General features: G+C 41.2%; 2 protein-coding genes across 3 annotated transcripts in view; both read right to left on the bottom strand.

Moving 5' to 3' along the window:
* Positions 1–8,082, bottom strand: part of lrpprc (leucine rich pentatricopeptide repeat containing) — a 66,260-nt gene extending 58,178 nt beyond the window's left edge. Inside the window, exons 1-11 of one of the 2 annotated variants that reach the window (XM_022763792.1) lie at positions 7,883–8,082; positions 6,397–6,599; positions 5,813–5,935; positions 5,354–5,475; positions 5,118–5,176; positions 4,880–4,966; positions 4,642–4,768; positions 4,275–4,419; positions 3,620–3,777; positions 3,309–3,414; positions 2,960–3,064 (exon numbers count right to left, since the gene is read on the bottom strand). In XM_022763792.1, the coding sequence (XP_022619513.1) occupies positions 2,960–3,064; positions 3,309–3,414; positions 3,620–3,777; positions 4,275–4,419; positions 4,642–4,768; positions 4,880–4,966; positions 5,118–5,176; positions 5,354–5,475; positions 5,813–5,935; positions 6,397–6,599; positions 7,883–8,082 (1,435 nt within the window). The remainder of the gene's footprint in view (positions 1–2,959; positions 3,065–3,308; positions 3,415–3,619; positions 3,778–4,274; positions 4,420–4,641; positions 4,769–4,879; positions 4,967–5,117; positions 5,177–5,353; positions 5,476–5,812; positions 5,936–6,396; positions 6,600–7,882) is intronic. The other variant, XM_022763793.1, reaches the window with a different exon arrangement.
* Positions 8,083–9,010: 928 nt separating this feature from the next.
* Positions 9,011–11,558, bottom strand: znhit2 (zinc finger HIT-type containing 2). Its single transcript, XM_022763709.1, has 2 exons — positions 11,504–11,558; positions 9,011–11,182 (listed from the first exon to the last, which is right to left on the bottom strand). Exon 2 carries the CDS (start codon positions 11,116–11,118, stop codon positions 9,397–9,399), a length of 1,722 nt encoding a protein of 573 aa, XP_022619430.1. The 5' UTR covers positions 11,119–11,182; positions 11,504–11,558; the 3' UTR covers positions 9,011–9,396.
* Positions 11,559–20,000: the final 8,442 nt, after the last annotated feature.

Genomic DNA, 20,000 nt, shown 5'->3' on the forward strand with positions numbered 1-20,000 from the left:
CCCGTTGCTCTCCTCCAATTCCACGGCTCCGGCCTCTCTGCCCGCTAGTGACACCTGTGGACAAAAAGTGACACGGCGCTTAATATTTCATGGGCCGTGCACAGTGGGGCGCGTAATCCAAAGTGAATTCCCTCAGAGCGCTTGCATTTACATGAAATCAAGTCACTCTGCATCAGTCACATCACCTGCACTGCCCCCCCCCCCCACCCCACCCCACACACACACACACACCTCCAGCAGCCAATGAGTATAAAGAGCAGGAGGGAGAGAGAGGAAAAAAAAAAAAAAAAAGAGAGGCTGCATCATTCATGAGGGTTAAGGCTAACACCATCGGAAACAAGCGAGTGTGTAAGCAAAAGAGAAGTTTCTCCACTTTCCTTCCTTCCGTCCTTCCTTCTTTCCGCACTGTGATAACTAAATGGATGCCGTCTGATATCGTTTGTGTGGCTTTGAGACTGTGCGGTTAAAGAATTTAAGTCACAGCATGTGTCTGTCTGTGTGTGTGTGTGTTTGTGTGTGTGTGCGCGCATGTTTAAACTCATGTCTAGTCCTCTTCGTCATGCTGCCAAGACACAGGCACTGAGGCATCTCACCATTCAAACTGAGCATCTGTCTCGACCGCACAGAGAAGTCAATCTGCAGCATCGCCGCACCAGTCTACCCGGCTTCTCCTCCCTGCCAGCTCAAATGCTGTCAATTAGCTGACAGGGGAAAAATACATCATTTATTAATCGCTCTAAAAAACCCCAAAGAGAGAGCCAGAGCTCAGCATAAATAAAGCACTTAAAAGCCAAGCTGCTGCTGAACGCATTTGACAGGCCACATTCGCTAATGACTTCTGAGTTCTGACAAGTCTCCAAATGCCGGCTATCGGTCACTGAGACGATTTCCACCGCGAGCTCATCGCTAACAAAATCAAGAGAAAGAAAATGACAAACTTCAGCCGAGCCAGAAATTGGGAACAGACATATTCCACCAAAGCTGCACCTGCTGAGTCATTTAACTAGTATTTAGTGGTAGATGGAGAAAAAAAGACACCAGCACCAGTTTTCCACTGGAAGTCAATCAAAGTAAAGAGCTCTGTGTGTCTAAGTGAATGCAGATTAAACACATTAAAACTCTATAATTTTTCAATCATGTTCTGACAGTAACTGAATTTTTTCTAAAGATGCTCTTCCATATATTCTGGCAACAACCTGATAATTATATGTGCATCTTTATTATAAAGATTGTCACATTGGTGCCCTTGGGTTGCTTCATGAGATACAGTATGTAACATAAATCCTTGTGTGTCTTTTCTTATATCAGCTATTTGTTTACAGAAACATAACACATTGTTATACTGATTGTTATGTTATTGTTATGCTACTGTTCCCAAGTCTTACATAAATATCTTGACATGGGGTTGTCTTGGGTTTCTATAGGGGCCGGCCACATGTTGGGAAGTATAGGTTGAACACAGACCTTTAGTGGAAAGGGAGTACAGGAGTGAGGGACAGAGGGCGATTTGGACTAAGAAACAAGTTTGGTTTGAGAAAAGATTTCAGGAAAGCCATTGGTGCAAAATGACCTCTGACCCCTCAGCCTAAGGCCTGTGCCTGCGCCCATGTATGAGTAGGGGAGACGCTTCAGGCTACTGAGCTCCCCAGTCGCCCTAACAAGGAATCTAAGGTGCCCCCGCCACGGGGCAGAGATCACCAGATCAAACATCCATACACGCTGTGCACCACTTTCTTCTTTCAGCGCCTTCTGCACAGTTGATGCAGTGTCGGCTTTTGGGTGTGTGGCATTAGTTTGTGTGCTGGAAATGCTGCAACACCTGGTTTACCATTTAAAATTCCTTAGATGACAGAGGCAGCACATCATGGGTAATTATTTTCTTCTCAGTACATAATCTGTATCATCCATCAAGGTTACTTCCAACAATTAGGGCTTTATTTAATTAAAGAAAAAAAAAAAGCACGACGATGACTTGCTGTAGACATGCAACCAGGGGGCAAAAAGTGGCAAGTGTTTGGAGATCAGGAAAAGGAATATAAAATATGACATTCACGTCTGAGCGTACTTTCTGAAAGTCAGAGTTTCTTTTTGGTCTGGAGCACATCTGTCGAGAGTGGCTGACGTTTGGACCTCTTCTAAACTTTGCGATCTATTCATAGAGCTCTCCAGAGAGTATGTGTGTGTATCTGTGAGTAAGTGTGTATGTACGTGTTCGTTTCATCTCCTCCCGCTCTAACTCTCTCACGCAGGGATCAGACCTCTTTGCCCTTGACTGCCCCAGCCCAGTGAAACCTGTCCCAGCTGGACCACTCTGTGAAGCATTAATATTTGAGGAGGAAACTCTCCTTTAAAAGCTCTTTCTGGTAAAGAGGAAGTCATAATCCCCTCTGTATAACAAAAATAACACACACACTCATAAACTGCTAATAACATGCTGACCAAAAACAAAATAAACAAAATAACCCTCTCCATGTCAGATTGGATGCACAAACAGCTTGTATGCATGTTCCTTTCCTTGCAGCACCTATTAGGCTCTTACATACACATGGGATTGTTCACATGAAGTTGGAGTGGCTTTAGGATAAAACTACGAGCTTGTCACGACAGCTCACCAAGTTCAAGTTCAGGTTCTCGTGGTCTCTCTCAAGCTACTGCCATCCAAGTGAGAATGTATTTCTAGGCTGTATAGCAAAGGATAGAAATATATAAAGTCTTTTATCCACAAACTAAATAGTAAAAACTGTTTCTCTATGCAAACAGGAGACTTGATGTTAGAAAATTTTGGGGGAAATAAGAGGGAATTTTATACAAAACAGGTGACATGTAATCACCATCTTTCAGGAGTCAATGAAAAAGAAAAGCATATTAAAGACTGATATCATCGGCCCGTAACATGCTGTGATGTGTGCGTGTGTGTGCGTGTGTGTGTGTGTGTGCGTGTGTGTGCGTGTGTGTGTACCAGCTGTGTTGTCCTTCATATTCGGACTGAGGAGGGGCCAGAAGTAGTGCTGCCTTATGGGTAAGCCTTGCTCCTTCAGTATCTTCATCAGCTGTAAAGACATACCTGTAATACAAATATTATTCACATGTAAGACATTTCCAGTTTTCCATCACTGCAGTGATCTGATTCCTCACTTGGAAGTCGCTTTGGATAAAAGCCTCTGCCTAATAAGTAAATGTAAATGTGATATAATTTTTCAGCATGTGTCAAGAGGTTAATGCCTTAATGTTGCATTCACAATGTATTAAATGTGCACAGATGAGGCTGTGTGTATAGAAATAGTGAAGAGTGCAAGCATGTGCTGTACCAGTCTTCCTGGCCTCCAGAGCACATTGCAAGGAGAAGACGAGTGGTGAAGTGTGTAGATTTGAGTCCTGGAGCTCTTTACAGTAGTGCCCGATCTTCTCCACTGCCTGTTGTTCACACACACACACACACAAAAATCAAAAATTACATTTAAACATCAAATTAATACTCAACAATCACTGCAACCAAGTCTTGAACTGATTGCTAAAAGCCAAATGCAACTCTTTAAAACACTTCAGGAAACATTTGTGTCTGTGTTTGTGTAGTAAAACGAGGTTAGTGAGATTTTTTTAAAAATGTTTTTCCATGTACCATATCCATATTGACACAGTGTCTGAGGAAGAAGTTGCCCAGGTTGGGGGAGTCTGTGTTCACAGTATCAGGTTGCAGTGTGGGGAAATTCTTCAGGATGGTAAAAGCCGTGTCCTCCTGTCCCTGGGTGATGAGGCTCAGACACAAGTTCATGGCATCTACGAGAACAACAAATGCAGATTGCTCTCAGCCTCATAACACTGTCAATACGATTAGAAATACAGCTCATTAGTTGGCACTTTAATGAGGCATCTGGTTCTTTAGCCTCTTAAGTTTATGAACAATTTAATGTTAGCGAACGCTACCTGACCAGTAGCAAGCATTATGCAGCTTACAGCACAAAAGCAGTGCTTCTACAATGTGTTCATTATGCAATGGCTAATAAATTAATTACAAAAACATTTGAGTATAACAAAAAAACATTCTCCCCATGTGACAGTCAAAATTACAAGGCTATAGCTAAAGCTATAAAACTAGAATTTCCACCACTACTTCCACATTTTACAAAATAATTATTGCGACCTTTTAGTGTTACTAAACATTAAACTTCATTTGTGGAAAGTTATTTTATAAACAAACAGTGACTAAGCAGAAAGTCCCAGTCTCAGACTGATGTTACTTTGGCTGTGGGAAAACATGAGGCGTGCATGTGTACCTGGCACATAACCCCTCTCTTGCTTCAAGCGCTCAACCATCTGTGGGATGTGCTGCTGGTGTCCGGCCTTGGCCAGAGTGAGGATGATCTGCATGATGTCTCTGTCCATTAGATTGCAGTCTGCACTCTCTGCTTCCTCTATAGTCTGATGAAGTGAGATTGGGAGGCAGGGAAATAGAAAAGAGAGGAAGGAGGGAGGAGGAATAGGGAAAAAACAGGAGGAGTGAAGTAGAAAAGAAGAAGAAATGGGGATGAGCAGTAGCAAAATTGGAGAAGAAGTACAGAGAGGAGTAATTAAAATGGAAACTATTCCTTAGATAAGAACACACACAAAATGTTAAATCAGCACTGTCTTGAAAACACACACCTTTTTCAGTGTGTCCATGTCTCCCTTTTCAGCATAGGTGGTAAGCAGTGAGACATAGGTGTCAGGACCCGGTTCAATTCCCGCTCCCTGCATCACAGACAGGATGTTCTTCGCACTCTCCATATCACTGCAAGGCGATAAACATGACAGCTTGTTTAAAATCCAATTACTCCAGCACAACACTTATTATGTGCAATTAAATACAACAGATTAAAAGAAGAAAAGCTGTGACACTCACCCGGCACGAGCGTGGCCTGTCACCAGGGAGTTGAAAACAGCCTCAGTAATGGGTAAATCTTTGCTCTTCATGAAACCCAATATGGTGCTAAGGGAGGCAAAAGAGAAAATATTAAAATGGGAAAAACTGATAAATCCAAAAGGTATATCTATCAGTAAGTAGCAGTTGTCAGAGCTTCCCATCAGAACATGTACTCTGCTATTGGATGGTTGATCCGCAGAACAGGAAGTTTGCTCACCTGGCTCCCTCGATATCTCCATTTTGGCAGTAGGCTGCTATGAGTCTCTGGTAGGTAACCTGGGCAAAAACAAAATACCAAACAATAACCAAAGTGTGGATCAGACAGGTGAGGTGCATTAGCATAATAAAATACCTTTAGTGAAATAAAAAGGCATACAAAATAAAAATAAAAAACTATGACACTGGCCACAGAAAACAGCGTTTCTTGATATGATTCCACTGTTCGGTACTTACTCTGTTGGGCTGGATGTTAGCTGCTTCCATCTTGGCCAGGAAGTCAGTGGGTGAGAACTTGAAGTCATTCTGCAGGTAAACCTTTAGCAGGGCGTTGTAATGACTAACATCAAACTGGGCACCTGGGGAGGACATCGAGCCAATCTATCAACATCTACAACATACAGGGATTCCTCTACAAAGACATTAGGATTTAAATATGGCACAAAGCTGCTGGTAATTCTCATGAACCTCATGCATGTAACATAAGATCAGATACATGACAATGATTTCCTATCAGTCACTTTTAGCATAACTTGCCCCAACTCAGTCCCAGTCTACTGAGACACACCAAAGACTCCTCTGATAGTTGAATTATTTAAAACTGTGGTTAAACACTTTTAAGTTCAGCAGCGAACAACCAGACAGTACTTTAGATAATATGATGATTAAGTTGTTGCCATCGGTGTGGCCTCTTACCCAGCTCCTTCAGCTTCTCCCACATGCGGTGTGCCAGCACAGTGCGTTCCTCCTGAGGCACCTCAGGCAGCAGGTACCCACAGCTACGCAGCAGCAACAAGGCCTGGTTACCACTGGGATACCCTGCAAACACACAGGAACAGAAGGTGAGGATGGATGAAGAAGGAGAAAGACAGGATAACGAATCAGGATGACAAAATGTTTTTCAAATGAGAAGATGCATGAAGTTTGCTCAGTTCAATATACAGTATAATGTCAATGTACTGTCATATTACACTTAAGACTGGACGATGACTTCAAGGATTAAAATGGAATAATACAGTAACATTTTAGAGAGATTTCTTTGCTGTAAATATATCCTATCATCCACCATTTGCTGTTAATGGATGATACCACCTGAGTGTGAAGATGCAGCAAACTTTTCCTCACCAATAAATGTGGGACCACTGCCACTGGTCTCATGGCCATCGGCAACAACTTTGCGGGGGTATCGGTAGTTTGATTACATAGTTAATATGGTCAAACCTCTTCGTCTGACACCGATCTTTTCATCTGTCTCCCTGATTGTTGTTCTGCCTGCCTACCTGTCCTGCAGATGTCGTGGAAGATGTGGAGCAGTAGGGTCTTGGTGATGCGGCCGGTCCTCCTCACAGAGTTGTCCAGCTTGGTCAGAGCCCAGTCAAACTGCTGAGCCTGCTTGGATCGCACTGCAACGCCGGCCTCATCCTTCTTATCTGTGGCCACAGCATAACTACGCGCACACCCCACTGCATACGGCCACACACGACTGTAGACAATGAGAGAGCGATGTTAGGAGGAGAGGGGGACAGAAGTAGATGGAGGGAGTTATGGAGGAGAAAGGGAGACAAAAGCATGAAAGAGAGTATGATAATTCAGAACGGGGGAAGAAGGGAGGGAGCAGACAGGACAGAAAGAACAAGAAGCAGCAGTCACATATAAATACAGACATAAACATGGTACTTCTGTGGGTGCATGTGAGATACAAAACACTTTTCTGCAGCTGTCCTAAACTGTGTGAGGCACAGGATGTGTTGAGCGTTACACCACGCTAAAACTAATGCACACTAATACAACAGTCCTGCAACCTCCGCGATGGTTATAGTGTTCTGATTGTGTTACAACTGTTTTGGAGAGGCGCTGATTCAACTTAATGGCCATTTTAGAAGATGTAGTTTGTGGTTCTGTTGAACTGCATTGCATCATACGGAGACAGGTTTCTGTTATTTAACCAGAGTCACCCGTCCTCCTGATGCAATAAAGCTCAACAGCGATACAAATCACAGACCATAAAGTTGAATCATCACAAACTGAACATTATAAGCATCATGGAAGGAGGATTTCTTGCAGGCCTGCTGTAATAGACTGCATTCGTTTTAACAAGGTGTATCTGATAAAGTCCTTACTGAGTGTAGATAAACATATATAAGGCTGTGGATGCTTTACCATCCCAAGGATGCCTCATGTTTAGTCAAGAGCCTTGACCTTGAGATAAAAAAGCACCAGCATACCTGCTACCCACCATCTTTATCGTAACCTGAGGCCTGAAATCCTACAGTGCTACTTACTGATAAAATGCTAATCATTGTCTGAGACAAGAACATCTATTGTAGCTGTAGCAGACAGCCTGCAGGGCCAGTCTTAAATGATGGCCCTCTTGGAAGAGTTAGCACGCAATTAAAGCTAATACAAAACAGGGCCATACACGAGAAAGCTGGTAACAGCTACAGCAGCATCATTACAAACTCTCTTATTGAGTTTAAAAAAAAAACAAAACAATAACTTATAAACATGGCTGAAAGGAAGTTACACAACTCCTGATCATCACCTTATGTAAAACAGAGGCCATGTTTATTTCAACCTACAGCTACGTAATGTGACATTGTACGAAACTTAGTCTAACATAATGCCACATGTGTAAACACACTACATTTAATACTGCAGGTTATATTCATGTAAATACAAGTGTGGCTCTTGCTGTCATTGAGCCTCAATGACATCTCTGTCTCACGCGTGGATCGCAGCTACACCGGCTAACAGGCTGCATGATACCTGCTGGATGCAGCAGGGCTCGTCAGCCGGGAACAACCTCCGGTCCTTCGGCTACCGAGAGCTCCGCTGTACAGCCGGCTGAGCGGCGGTCCGGTTCTGTTGGTTCCTGCGATCTGAAGCAAGCCCGAAGGCGAGAATTTGAGTAACCGTGCTGATCTCAAGAGTGCTGCCATGTTTGCTGTCGAAGCGTGGAAGGGCATCCGCACCACGTGACAGGTCAAAGAAACAAAGTGCCGCGAGAACACCGACTGAACGCACGAGTTCTTGTTTTACACTATTGTGAGTTGGTCCTTTACTCACTTAGATCTTTTATTTTAGTGAAATTACCAATACCACAATATAAAGATAATCCATCACAAGTAAATTGTAATTGAAATTATAATTGTACATTTCTCACATAGTCCATTTTTTGGAATCTGTGAACTATTGCACATTCCCCCATTCATATTGCACATTGTACACATTTGTATTATTGCATTATATTCATATTTTTTCATTTTTATCTTGAATATTTGTAATATTCATATTTAAGCTATCTGACCTGCAGTACATGCAATGCTTTTCTTTCTTTAGATTCTTTCTTACTATGTTTATTATTATGCAAAACACCAAAGCAAATTCTTAAAAATTGTTTTTTAAGAATGACCTGTGTCAAATCTGGTGTTAGGATCTTTATTTTCATTTCTTTTCTTTATTTTTTTGTTCATGTTGCGCATAGAGTGTTTTTTATTCATCTCTATTTATTTCAATCAAATTGCTTAAATTTTTTTCTTTGCTGCAAGTAAAAGACAGAAAACCTTGGTCAAGGTCATATTATTTCATTTTCATTATAAACACTTCTTACAATTATTTTCTTCAATAATTGACTGACTGTTTGGTGTAAAAATGTCTGTAAATTTTAAAAACCCACATAACCAGATGAAAAAAGTCTCATTGTCCCAGGCATCATATTCAACGTACACCTCAGTCTACAATCAAACTTTATTTGTAAAGCATTTCCCAAGTGCAATTCAAAGTGCTAACAAGCGAATAATATGCTATTATAAATGTAAACAGTAAAACAAAGAGACTAATGCACACAAAAAAACTTTTTAAAAAATGATGAAAAAAAAAGATTTTAAAATAACAATTTAATTGTATGAAAAATGTAAATACCATCATAAAAAAATACACCACCTTTATTCGATTGTACATGTATGAATTTATGTCATTTACTATTCTTGCTTCTCATAATCTTACACTCAAGGTTTGTTTGTTTCTGCTTTTTTAGACTATAATTCCAATATGCGATGCAAGAGATCCTTAAAATAAAATGTCTTCCTTTATTTATTGTAAGTGACAATAATGTTAAACTTTATTTATATTGCTATGCTCAACCTGAGCAGTTTAACTGCTTATTAAGAACAGACCAGAAATTACCTTTTGGTGGCTGAATTTCACAAGGAGAAGATAATTTAGGTTTTAATATAATTTTATTACAATATTAACAAACAGCAATACGTTCAAGAAAGTCTTCATGAGCTCAGTTCTTCGATCAACTTTCTATTCCCTCTCCTCTTCCCTTTCTTCAAGCTCTCCTCAACTACAGTCTTTGCCTTGTCCATGCTGTTCCTTACACTCTCTCTTTTACTGTGTTCATTCCATAACTCCAGAGCTAGTCTATGAATCTGGGGTGCATTGTCTAACACCCAAGCCTGAAAGAATTCACACTTCTTGCTTGCCAGGAAGTACTTCTGCCTCTGTGCCCGTTCCTCTCCCTCTTTAGATAGGGCTGTTCTGGCCTGGGAGAGAATCGAGCGAAGCTGACTCAAGGCTGCCAGGCAGTATCCTGTAGCATCTTTTCCGTCTCTGCCGGTCATGATGTGAGCTACAGCTTCCAGCGCCCTGGCTGGAGAGAGAGGATCCTCCTTGTTGAGGTACCCTCCACCCAAAATGAGAGTTTCTCCACAGTCTAAGGCCTCTTGGACGGAGCTGAACACCTTGCTGGAGTTCAGTGCCTCCGACAGAGCAAGAATCATGTCACAAAACTCAAACATCAGCGAATCAGTGTCACCGTTAAACAGGCACAGAGTGAAGGCGTAGGCAAAAAGTGTGTTGACCAAACCATAGCATATCAGGGGAGATGGGTTTGCACATAAAGAACTCAACTTTGGAATTTTTGCAGAAATAGGAGGCACAGTGGAAACTGTTGAACTTCCTTTGCTTGTTTCCTTTGTGTTTTTTCCTTTAATATTTCTCAACTTTTTGTCCTGTTTGTCAACCACTTCTTGTGACATCTTAACTTTATTATCAACTTCATGTGCATCCACAGTTGTTAAATTTTCTCTCTCCAATTTGCTCACTTCCTCCACCAGTGCTCTCCCTCCCTTGTCATGCTCCTCCCACCATGGCTTCCACATTGGGACCAGCCCGCCAAGAGCTCCACCCTTCATCAGACTCATAAACGTCTCTTTCTCTTTGCTGTTGAGAATTTCCCACAGCTCCTCTTCTGAAAGTTTGTCAACATCCAGCCCTGAGAGTTGATCGGCCAAGTCCAGCTCCCCTTCTGCACTTTCAGCATCCTCATCGACATCTCCAGACAGCGGCTCCACTTCTCCAATCTCTTCCAGTTTTCTCAAAATAGCCCCAATCTCTGTTGTGCTCCCTTCTCCAGACTGTTGGAGCTCTGCTAACCTGGACAAGAGCTCCACAACCTGCACTTTCTCTGTTGCCTCATCTTCCCCTTCGCCTGCATCATCCGACAAAATACCCACTTCTTTTAACAAACTTTCCATTCCCCCATCTGTTCTTTCTGCCTTTTGTCTGAGTCCCACAAGAATCTCCTGCATTTTCTTTCTCCCTTCGCTTTCCGTTTTCCCCATATCCTTCAGCTCCTCTAGAACAGACTCCTTGTAAAACTCCTCAGAGCACACCGAGTGATCTGGGCTCTGGTAGCAAGCCAAGCCACAGTAATGCAGGTTACACCGAGGGCAGGTGTAGCAAGCGGGTTTACATTTACACAACATGCAGACCGCATTCCTCCTGGCGTTGCCCCCATCCTCTGTAGCCTCATCCTCTTGTGCCTTGGCTGGTGAGAGAAACTCCTCTTGTCCAGAAGCAACTCCTCTGGACGGGAGCAGAATCCCATCTCTGGTCACTGTGTCAGGCTCTGCATCAGTCCACTCCTCCTTTGGACCGATGTCTGTCAGAAGACTCCTCACGGACGGAGGAAGTCTCCGTCTAATTAATGGATTCATTATTGGGCTGAGGAACGATGTTGTAGCAAAGCAAGAAAAAGGTCCAAAACAGGTAACCTAAGAACTGAAAAAATAATAAAAATGTTAGCAGGATGTATTTTAATTCTGTTTCTGTCACAAAGTAAACGTGACAGCTTCAGGTGACACTGACGTCAGCTTCCGATTCAGATTCAGATTAAAAGACTCAAAAGATTCAAAGTTTTATTTTATTTGTGAGGTGCTAACGTTAGCACAACGCAGTGTGTATTTCAAGTAGCGTTACACCAGTAAACCTATTTAAAATACATTAAGGTCGCCAAGAAGGTTTAGCTAGCAACGTTCAAGGTCGATATAACAATCTTTCTTAAATGTTACTGTAATAGCTTAAAAGACAAATTGAGCTTACTTCATTTGTAGCAGCAGCAACGTTTCACGTTTGTTGTCCCTATCAAGCCGTTATGTCGCGTTTTGATTACGTATAGTTGACGTCTTCTTCTTTTCTTCTTCTTTGAGGTTTTGCGGCAGTTGGAATCCACATTGTTGCATTTCTGCCCCCTTCAGTTTTAGTCTCTTTGTCCATTCAGTTTGAGTCCAATTTCCTCCCTTTTCCTCCTATTCTATTGTACTTTTAACGTTGTCTTCAATCCGCCATATTTTGTTTCTTAATTTCTTGTCTTTCATGTGTAAAATTCCTGCATGATATAATATGCCCAACTGTGTCAGCCTCATGGTATTGATAGCGACCTTTTATTGCATTATCCCAGTTCGGTTGCCACAGCTGATTTACCTTTGACCACATTGTGCCTTGATTTTGATCATTTAATATTGATTTATCTTCAACAATTCCTTTTCTGACTGCTTCTTTGGACACTCTATCTGCTCTCTCGTTTCCGAGGATACCTGAATGTATCCCTGGAAGTAGCCATTAGAAGATGGTAAATTGTGACACATGGTGAGCAACAATAGGCTGAACATTAACTGAAGCTCATGCTTTGCACTGCTGCCATGGGATTGGTTGATTGGATAATTATAGGAAAACAATATTTGTTATCAAATTGAAAAAAACATTTTTAAATATTGTCTATCCTTCCACTAATTTTTTGCTTAAAAGATTTCATTGGCACATGGAAAATGTGTCTGGAACATTTTATAATATTCAGTGGCAATAAAACATGGCTTCCTCAAGGCAAATTTATATTCCCAACAAATTCAGAGAAGTATTATACAGGTTTGAGCATAATACATATCACAAACTCTTACATCCAGAGATTTGTAGATTTGTCAAAAATTTTATGTACAATCCACATAAAGGAGAAACCAAGTGAAAAGAAGACAATATTACAAAATCTGATCAGAACAAACTTCTTTCCCCTTTACCATACAGGCTCATCATTCTTGTCCAGTCCTACAACTTGAAATACTTATTATGTCTGCCTTTCTTATTTCATCTATTAATTTATCTAGAAACCTGAATCTGGTATAATAAACAGAAAATGTTGTTGCTGTGAACTGCTGACCAACTGAATGAACAAATCTATCATATTTGTGCCACAAAGCCCTGCCAGTGGTACTGCCCACACAGTTGAATGGTTTGTTTACTCCAAATAAAGATGGTCGATTCCAAACCTCAGCTTATCCGTAAACTTCCCTGGCAACTAAATGACTGAACAAACTGTTGTTCTGATGAAAAGTTGTCATGTTATTGAAGCTAGAGTCCCCTTGTTTTTGGAAAGAAGCCAGCTAGATTTGAATGACTCATCACAAACACTAACTAACTGTCCCTCCATCTAACTTTCTGTCAGTCTGTGTGTGCATTATGCTTGTCAGTCTATTTGTGTGTCTTTCTGACGGTGCTGTGTGTCTACATCTCCCATGGGGCTGTTTGCTATGAGGTGATTGTCTCCTGCAGGGGGTCAAGCATGGTAAAGGTCATGCAGGTGGGGAGTTGTCAGATGGCTGTCCACCCCTCACTGGGCCGAGGGGTTCACGTGCCGCCTGTCAAAGCCCGTGGGGAAAGGGGGAGGAGGAGGGGGGTCTGAGGTTGGCGTGTGCCATGCTGTCTTGGCCCCGCCCCTGGCTGCCATGCCAGCAGTCCTGCGTAGGTTGCTGCCTCCTCGTGTCTCCTTTACCCTTCCCTGGCATGTCCTGTGACATGTTAGTACCCCCAACACTGAATCCACAACCTTACTGTCTGTTGGAGTGATGATATGTAGTAATGCAGAATCTCATCCAGGTTCATGAAGGCTTACAAAAGCTTTTTGTCCCCTTTACATCAGTCTGGTCGCAGGTTTGGCATTTGGCACAGACACACGTGCACGCACGCACGCGCACGCACGCACACATACACACACACACACACACACACACACACACACACACACACACACACACACACACACACACACACACACACACAAATCCTGCTGTCTGCCACCAGCTGATAGGTGACAGAGAACAGGCTCTGCCTTTTGGGCATGTCCAGCCCTGACATGTCTAGTGCTGTCTACTGTACAGCAGCAGGGTGTGTGTGTGTGTGTGTGTGTGTGTGTGTGTGTGTGTGTGTGTGTGTGAGTGTATGAGTCTGTGAGTTTGTGTGTCCATAGTAAAAGAGAGTAGACCTATGTTGATTTAGACTGTTCTGTCACCTGTCAGCTCAGAAGAATCTGGCATTATAGGGCACCCAAAAGGGAGACTGTATTTGTTGGGGGAGGGGAGGGGAGGGTCCTGTCCGTGTCTATTGCCCAGTTTCTATTTGTGCAGCCAGAAGCAAGTGTTTCAGTTTGACTGACTGACTTTTACACGATTCAAACCAAATTTGAAGTTTTTCTTTCGACATCCTGAACAATACGAGGAAATTAATATTGACCTTGTGAAGATATCTCAAGACAAAATGACTAAAATCCCACTTAATATACACAATACGATGAAATAAGACGTATGTGTATACAACTTTATTTAAACAACAAAAATGCTCCTGACTGATTAAAAATCTTTATAGGAATCTTGAGAGGAGCATCCTGGCTGGTTCTGCATCAGCACATAGCACATAATAACACAGCGGTAATATTACATATGACACACTTATAATGAAATAGATCAAAAATGAAGAGAGTAATCACAGATCAATATGAGTAGAATGATAAAATATCAGCAGTCAATTACAAAAACAGAAACACAATTAATTAAAATTCATATAAAATAAATACATAAAATAGACAAATAAAATAACAATACTGACCATCACAAGATATACTAGCATTTAAATGATATGGAGTAAGCCCGGGGTTTTTTGGGCCCCCGGGGATCTGGGGGCTATGAGCATTTCCTCACTTTGTCAGCTAGCTCAGAGAGCCAAGTCAGAGACAACATTTTTTGAAGCATGCAAGGAGATCAAGTGTAAGGTTCCTGAAGTACAGCAGTTTCCAGCTAGACTTGGAGTAAGTATTACAGTATTAATATTAAGCTAAGATGCTAAGAATACTCATGAATGTGGTTCAAGAATCAATGTCTGTGAGTGAATCAGTGAGTGCAAGTGACTGTGGTCTGGTGGAAGGTGTATTTCAGCAAACTCTCAACTGAAACCTGACATAGCAACAACATCCTCTTTCTCTCTCACCCTCTCATTCGGCTTTCATCGTCCATTTACCTTTTTTTATGAATGAACCCAGGAATGTAAGCTCAGCTCCCCCAGCATGAAAGCATCAATGTACTCCTTCAATAATTCACCTCCAGGATCCATTATTTACCTATTATTTTCACCTCTTCACAGGAAGGCTTCGCTGTGCCTTCATAGACCTCTCATCCTCCTCCTCCTCCTCCTCCTCCTCTTCCTCCTCTCCCTTCCTTCCTTTAATTGACAACCTTTGCCAGGTCACTCAATCCATATAAACAAATCCCTGTTTCCTGTGCTGCTTCTTGATCTGCTTCGACCAGCAGACTCTCCCTCTGAGTGTGTATATGTGTGTGTGCTGGGTGCAGTGCAGCGTGTGATGTGCTAAAACACAGGTAGATGGAGCAGTACCCTCTCAGTGACCTAAAGCAGCTATTGACAGCAGTGACAGTAGAAACAAGCAGGAAGAAGGAAAAAGAAACCTCACAGCACTCTAGAAGTCAACTCTCTCTCTGTTTTTGTCTCTCCGGACCTCGGTAGGAAATAGAGGGTCCAATGTATCTCTGTTGCTTACACCAGTAATTTCAAGTACTATTATTTTTCTACCTCAGTGATTTCATGTACTGTTATTTTGCAGCTCCAGACTTTAGACTTTTTCTAATGATTAATGGTTATCTCACTTTTCTCTCGTTCTCTGTCTTTCTCACTGTCAGGGTGACTTTAGTCTCCCTGTGAATTTGTGTCTCAATAACAATTTATCTTTTGGATTGGTCTCGTTTATTTCTATGGTTTTAGACAGTTCTTGGGGTGTATGATGAAATCTTATTCATAACTTATTTATTCATGAATTTATAATCACAGTTCTGATTTGGAGCATATTTTTACTTGTCTGTAATTATAACCAACTTGGTCAGGACACTCTTCAGGAAGAATCTTTTTTCCTTTTTTTTTTTTAAATCTCAATGGGACTCTTCTGGCTGAATAAATAATTTATAAATAAATACAACATCAAAAAAGTCACATATTACATACAGTATATACATTTGCACCTTCACAAACAGAATAAAACAGATAGCAAAAGTAAACTCTAAAAAAAAAGAAAAAGGACATTATAAAGAACATGAATTGTTCAAAAATAAATATTGAATAAAATATGGGAAAATAAGAAACAAGCAATCAGCATATGATATAATATGATATAATAATAGAGCAAGATGTGCAAGATGTCTGTCTGTTCAGTGAAGTCACAGATGTGACAAGAAAAGTTGTGGAGCAATGACATTCAAACTTCTTAACAAGCAGTGGTTGGTCATTAAAATTATTTTAAATTTCTGAGAAGAGCCCAAATTTTCTGAAGATACCAAATACATCAGGTCGAATTTGGGGATTTTTTTATACAGTAAATATGACCCCTGAAAGATTTGAGACATACACTATGGCTGCAATGAAGACTTAGAACAAGCTTATGCAGTATAGGAAACAATTTAAATTAACACCATTAATATCTTTAAAAATTGAGTTTTTCAGTTTTTGTTTATACCAAGCCAGACCTATCTCTGTCTTCTCATAACTTGAGAAAAAGCCTCAGTGAGACTTCCATGTTCTTTCCCTCTACTCTCCTTTCTCTCTCTCCTTCTACATCACACCATTCCCGCAGGAGCAAACCTGAGACTGAGTGTGTATCGGTGCATCACCCGCCTCCATCTGTCTAACCTCCGGCTCCACCTCCCTCCATCCCCAAGAGAGGGAACAGCGGATCAAGAAAAGGGGAGGAATGGAGGAAGGAGCGAGGGAGCGAAAGAGAGAAGTGTGTCTGTGTCCCAAAGGATTGGTTTCTGTCTGTCTAAATCAGGAAGTGAGAATGTGACGGCAGGAGAGACAGAGCAGAGACATCCCTTCAGTGTGTGTGTGTGTGTGTGTGTGTGTGTGTGTGGGTGTTTGCATGGACCTTGTTGAGCTGAGGTGTCATATATGTGAAGATCACAGCTTCACGCTAGTGGCAACCAGGGATGACGCTCTAAATCACTGAAATGCCAGAGACAACTGTGCTGTGATACGTTGTGTGTGTATGTATTTATGTGAATGTGTCCATGGATGTGGGTGTGTGTCTTGTGGGACATTTGATGGAGATTAATACCACTTTTAGAGTCTGAGAGTGCAAATGTTATCAAGTATGTCACCTTTGAAAAAAAGAAAGTGACATTGTCTCATCTAGAACCTGATGTACACACACACACACACACACACACACACACACACACACACACACACACACACACACACACACACGCACAAGATCACCAGTTCCCTGATGTTTTTTGTGTAACGTACCCCCTGTCAGTGGAACTTCAGTACCACTACTTTGCCATCACAGATGCTGGACCTTTCAACCTTTTACTCATGACTTTTAGCTTTATGGCAACTATTATTCATAACCTGTAGCTATATTTCTACTATTTGTCCATGATTTTATCTGTTTCAACCATTTATCTTTTAATTTTAATTTTAATTTTTTTCTCAGATCGTGTCTAGCTGTGCTCATCCATTACTTTAACTTAACCATTTTGACTTTTTAACACTTAATTTAGCTATCTATTTGAACCATTTATCCATTGCTTCTGGTAAACTGTTTTAACTATATCCATTAGCTATTTCCACCATTTACGTATTATTTTAACCTAATTATTTCAACCATGTATCCATCACTTTCAGCTAATCATTTCACTGTTACTGTTACTTTTCAACCATGCATTACTTTTAAATAATCTAGACTTCTCTGTTAGCTTGCTAACTAGCTTCACAGCTTTTGCATGTTTATATTCTATTTCTTCTAATTAGCTGAGCTACTTTACATTTTTTCCAAGTACCCTTAGGTAACTCAGGTCTTCCCTGGAGTACAAGCATCCACATCATACACACACACACACACACACACACACACACACACACACACACACACACACACACACACACACACACACACAAACACACCAAACAATATTGCACACTCTCTCTCTGTGTGGATGAATAATTAGATGGACACAGGACTGTCTCTCTGTTTCCCCTCACATATAAAGCTACATGAATATAGGCCAACTCACTGTCGGTTTCACTTCCCTCTCAGCGCAGTCAAAAAAACACACTCTTTGTTGTCTCCTCTTGTTTATCAACCTCTATCTATCTCTTGTTACCTCTATCTATCTTTAGGTCTCTCTTTTGTGAGGTGTGAGTCATGAAGAATTGTCTGGCAGATCAACAAAACAACTGTTCCCATGACCACTCAGCACGCACATACACACGCACACATACACACTTGCTCACACAGTGAGGCTGATATAGTTACAGTCACATCGTTATATTTGTATTAGCAGGGAAAACCCTTCATGCTCCAACACCTACATGCCTTCACCGCATGCTATCTCCCATTTCTGATGCGTGCTCTACCTAATTAACTGCTTGTGTGTGTGTGTGTGTGTGTGTGTGTGTGTGTGTGTGTGTGTGTGTGTGTGTGTGTGGGTGTGTGTGTGTGTGTGTGTGTGTGTTTGTTTGTGTGTGTGTGTGTGTTCTTTTCTATTGACCGATCATGCTTGACACATATATGTGGCATAATATGTTTATCAAAATCTATTATTCTCAGTCATCTGTTCCATATATTGCACAGTGCAGGATGTTAAGCAGATATTCTGTAGAGACCATGGAATAAATGAGTATGTCAATGTACTGAAAAGCCTTTTTATAAGCATATGATATTTAAAATAAAAATTTGCAGCATTTAAATTATTTTTCATCACCATTTGCAACATGTCATGTTCTAGTCATGGAACAAAATTGTGATTCAGACTACACCCATGCTAAACCAAATTTAGGAAAATGCAGTTGCTGTCTGGGTGTTTGTCTTACCTGGATCAGAAAGGGAGTAGTTTGTTAGACTAATAAGAAGAAAAACAGACTTTTGGCATAATACATAGAAAAGAGTGTTATCTACACAGTCACACAGTCACTGTTGAATGCTGTGTGCATATTCTGATTTCTTGGAAATCCACTGTCAAAAAAAAAAAAAAATACGACAGCAATTTGTTTTTAACACCAAAGACGTCACGTGCCTTTTTGTTGCTGTCTGTTTTCCATCTCATATTTCATAGCCAGTAAATCATTTCTGATGAACTCACACACTGATGCTGTCAACATTTTATTGAAAGAAGTGGACACAGTGCATAGTTCAATGTCATTATTATCCAGATTTGTGCCAAATGATTATTGAAAATGACCATTTATATAAAAAAAGATCAGTTAACTGAATATCAGGAGAAATAATTGAAAAAGAACAGATCACACACAGTGAACAAAGGATACTTGCATGTTGCACGTGCAGGTTTACCTTAGGCAAGACAAGGCAACACAATAGAGGAACTCTTTCAAATATCGGGAGGGGACAGGGGAGCACTTGGCATTTTGGGCATGCACATAATCACACACTCTCACTGTGTTAGTGTTAACTGGAAAAGGTTGTGTGTTAGTGTGTTTGACAGCGCTCCGACCCTGGCTGCGATGTTGACATTAGTGGACCAGGACACATCACCTCTGCTTTGGGAAAAGGCCTACGGTGAGCCTGCCCTCAAACACAGCAAGGGGTATGTGTGTGTATGTGTGTGTCTGTGTGTGTAGTATTAGTACATGTTAATAGTCTTTGTAAAAGTAAAAGCACCACTGATATCTACAATGCTTTAAACACCTTCTAATGTCCAAATGGACTAACTGATAGCTCTCCAATGCATATTTGTGTGTTTCAAACATAAAGTAATGTCGGTACAGCGGCTCACATTCACAGTGTCTCAGGTTGAAAAATAACTGTTCTGTGTTTTCAGGTGTGTCGTGCTGAAAGAAGCTTTTGACAGAGTTTTTCAGGTGTGAATTCTGCTGGCAGGTGAGAATACTTTCCTGGAGTGTTATGGAAGCTTTCCTTTCACAGTTTTCAACACAAAAGTGAAGACAAAACTTGCATCTTTGAAATCTCCCTCCTCAGCCAAGAGACTCAGGTTTTTCCTCCTCAGAGGGGTGATTTTCACCTTGTGTGAGCCTGTTGTCGACTTTGCTTTTCTCACAGCCGTCCAGAAAATCAAATCCTATCAAGTTTTATATTCCACAAATTGTCACCGTGCCAAATGCAGAGGATTGAGTGAATGGAAGAGGACAGCGAGACGCAAACAAACAAGCAAGTAGATGAATAACCCAACGCTGATGTCAACAACATGCCTGTCATCGTCGGAGGAGACACAGGCCCTCTCAACCGTGA

The sequence above is a fragment of the Seriola dumerili genome, unplaced genomic scaffold (genome assembly GCF_002260705.1).
Source record: "Seriola dumerili isolate Sdu_G_001 unplaced genomic scaffold, Sdu_1.0 BDQW01000478.1, whole genome shotgun sequence".
NCBI lineage: Eukaryota > Metazoa > Chordata > Actinopteri > Carangiformes > Carangidae > Seriola > Seriola dumerili.

Excerpts from the sequence above, each read along its gene's own strand:
- znhit2 (XM_022763709.1), bottom strand. The coding sequence starts at position 11,118 with ATGAATCCATTAATTAGACGGAGACTTCCTCCGTCCGTGAGGAGTCTT.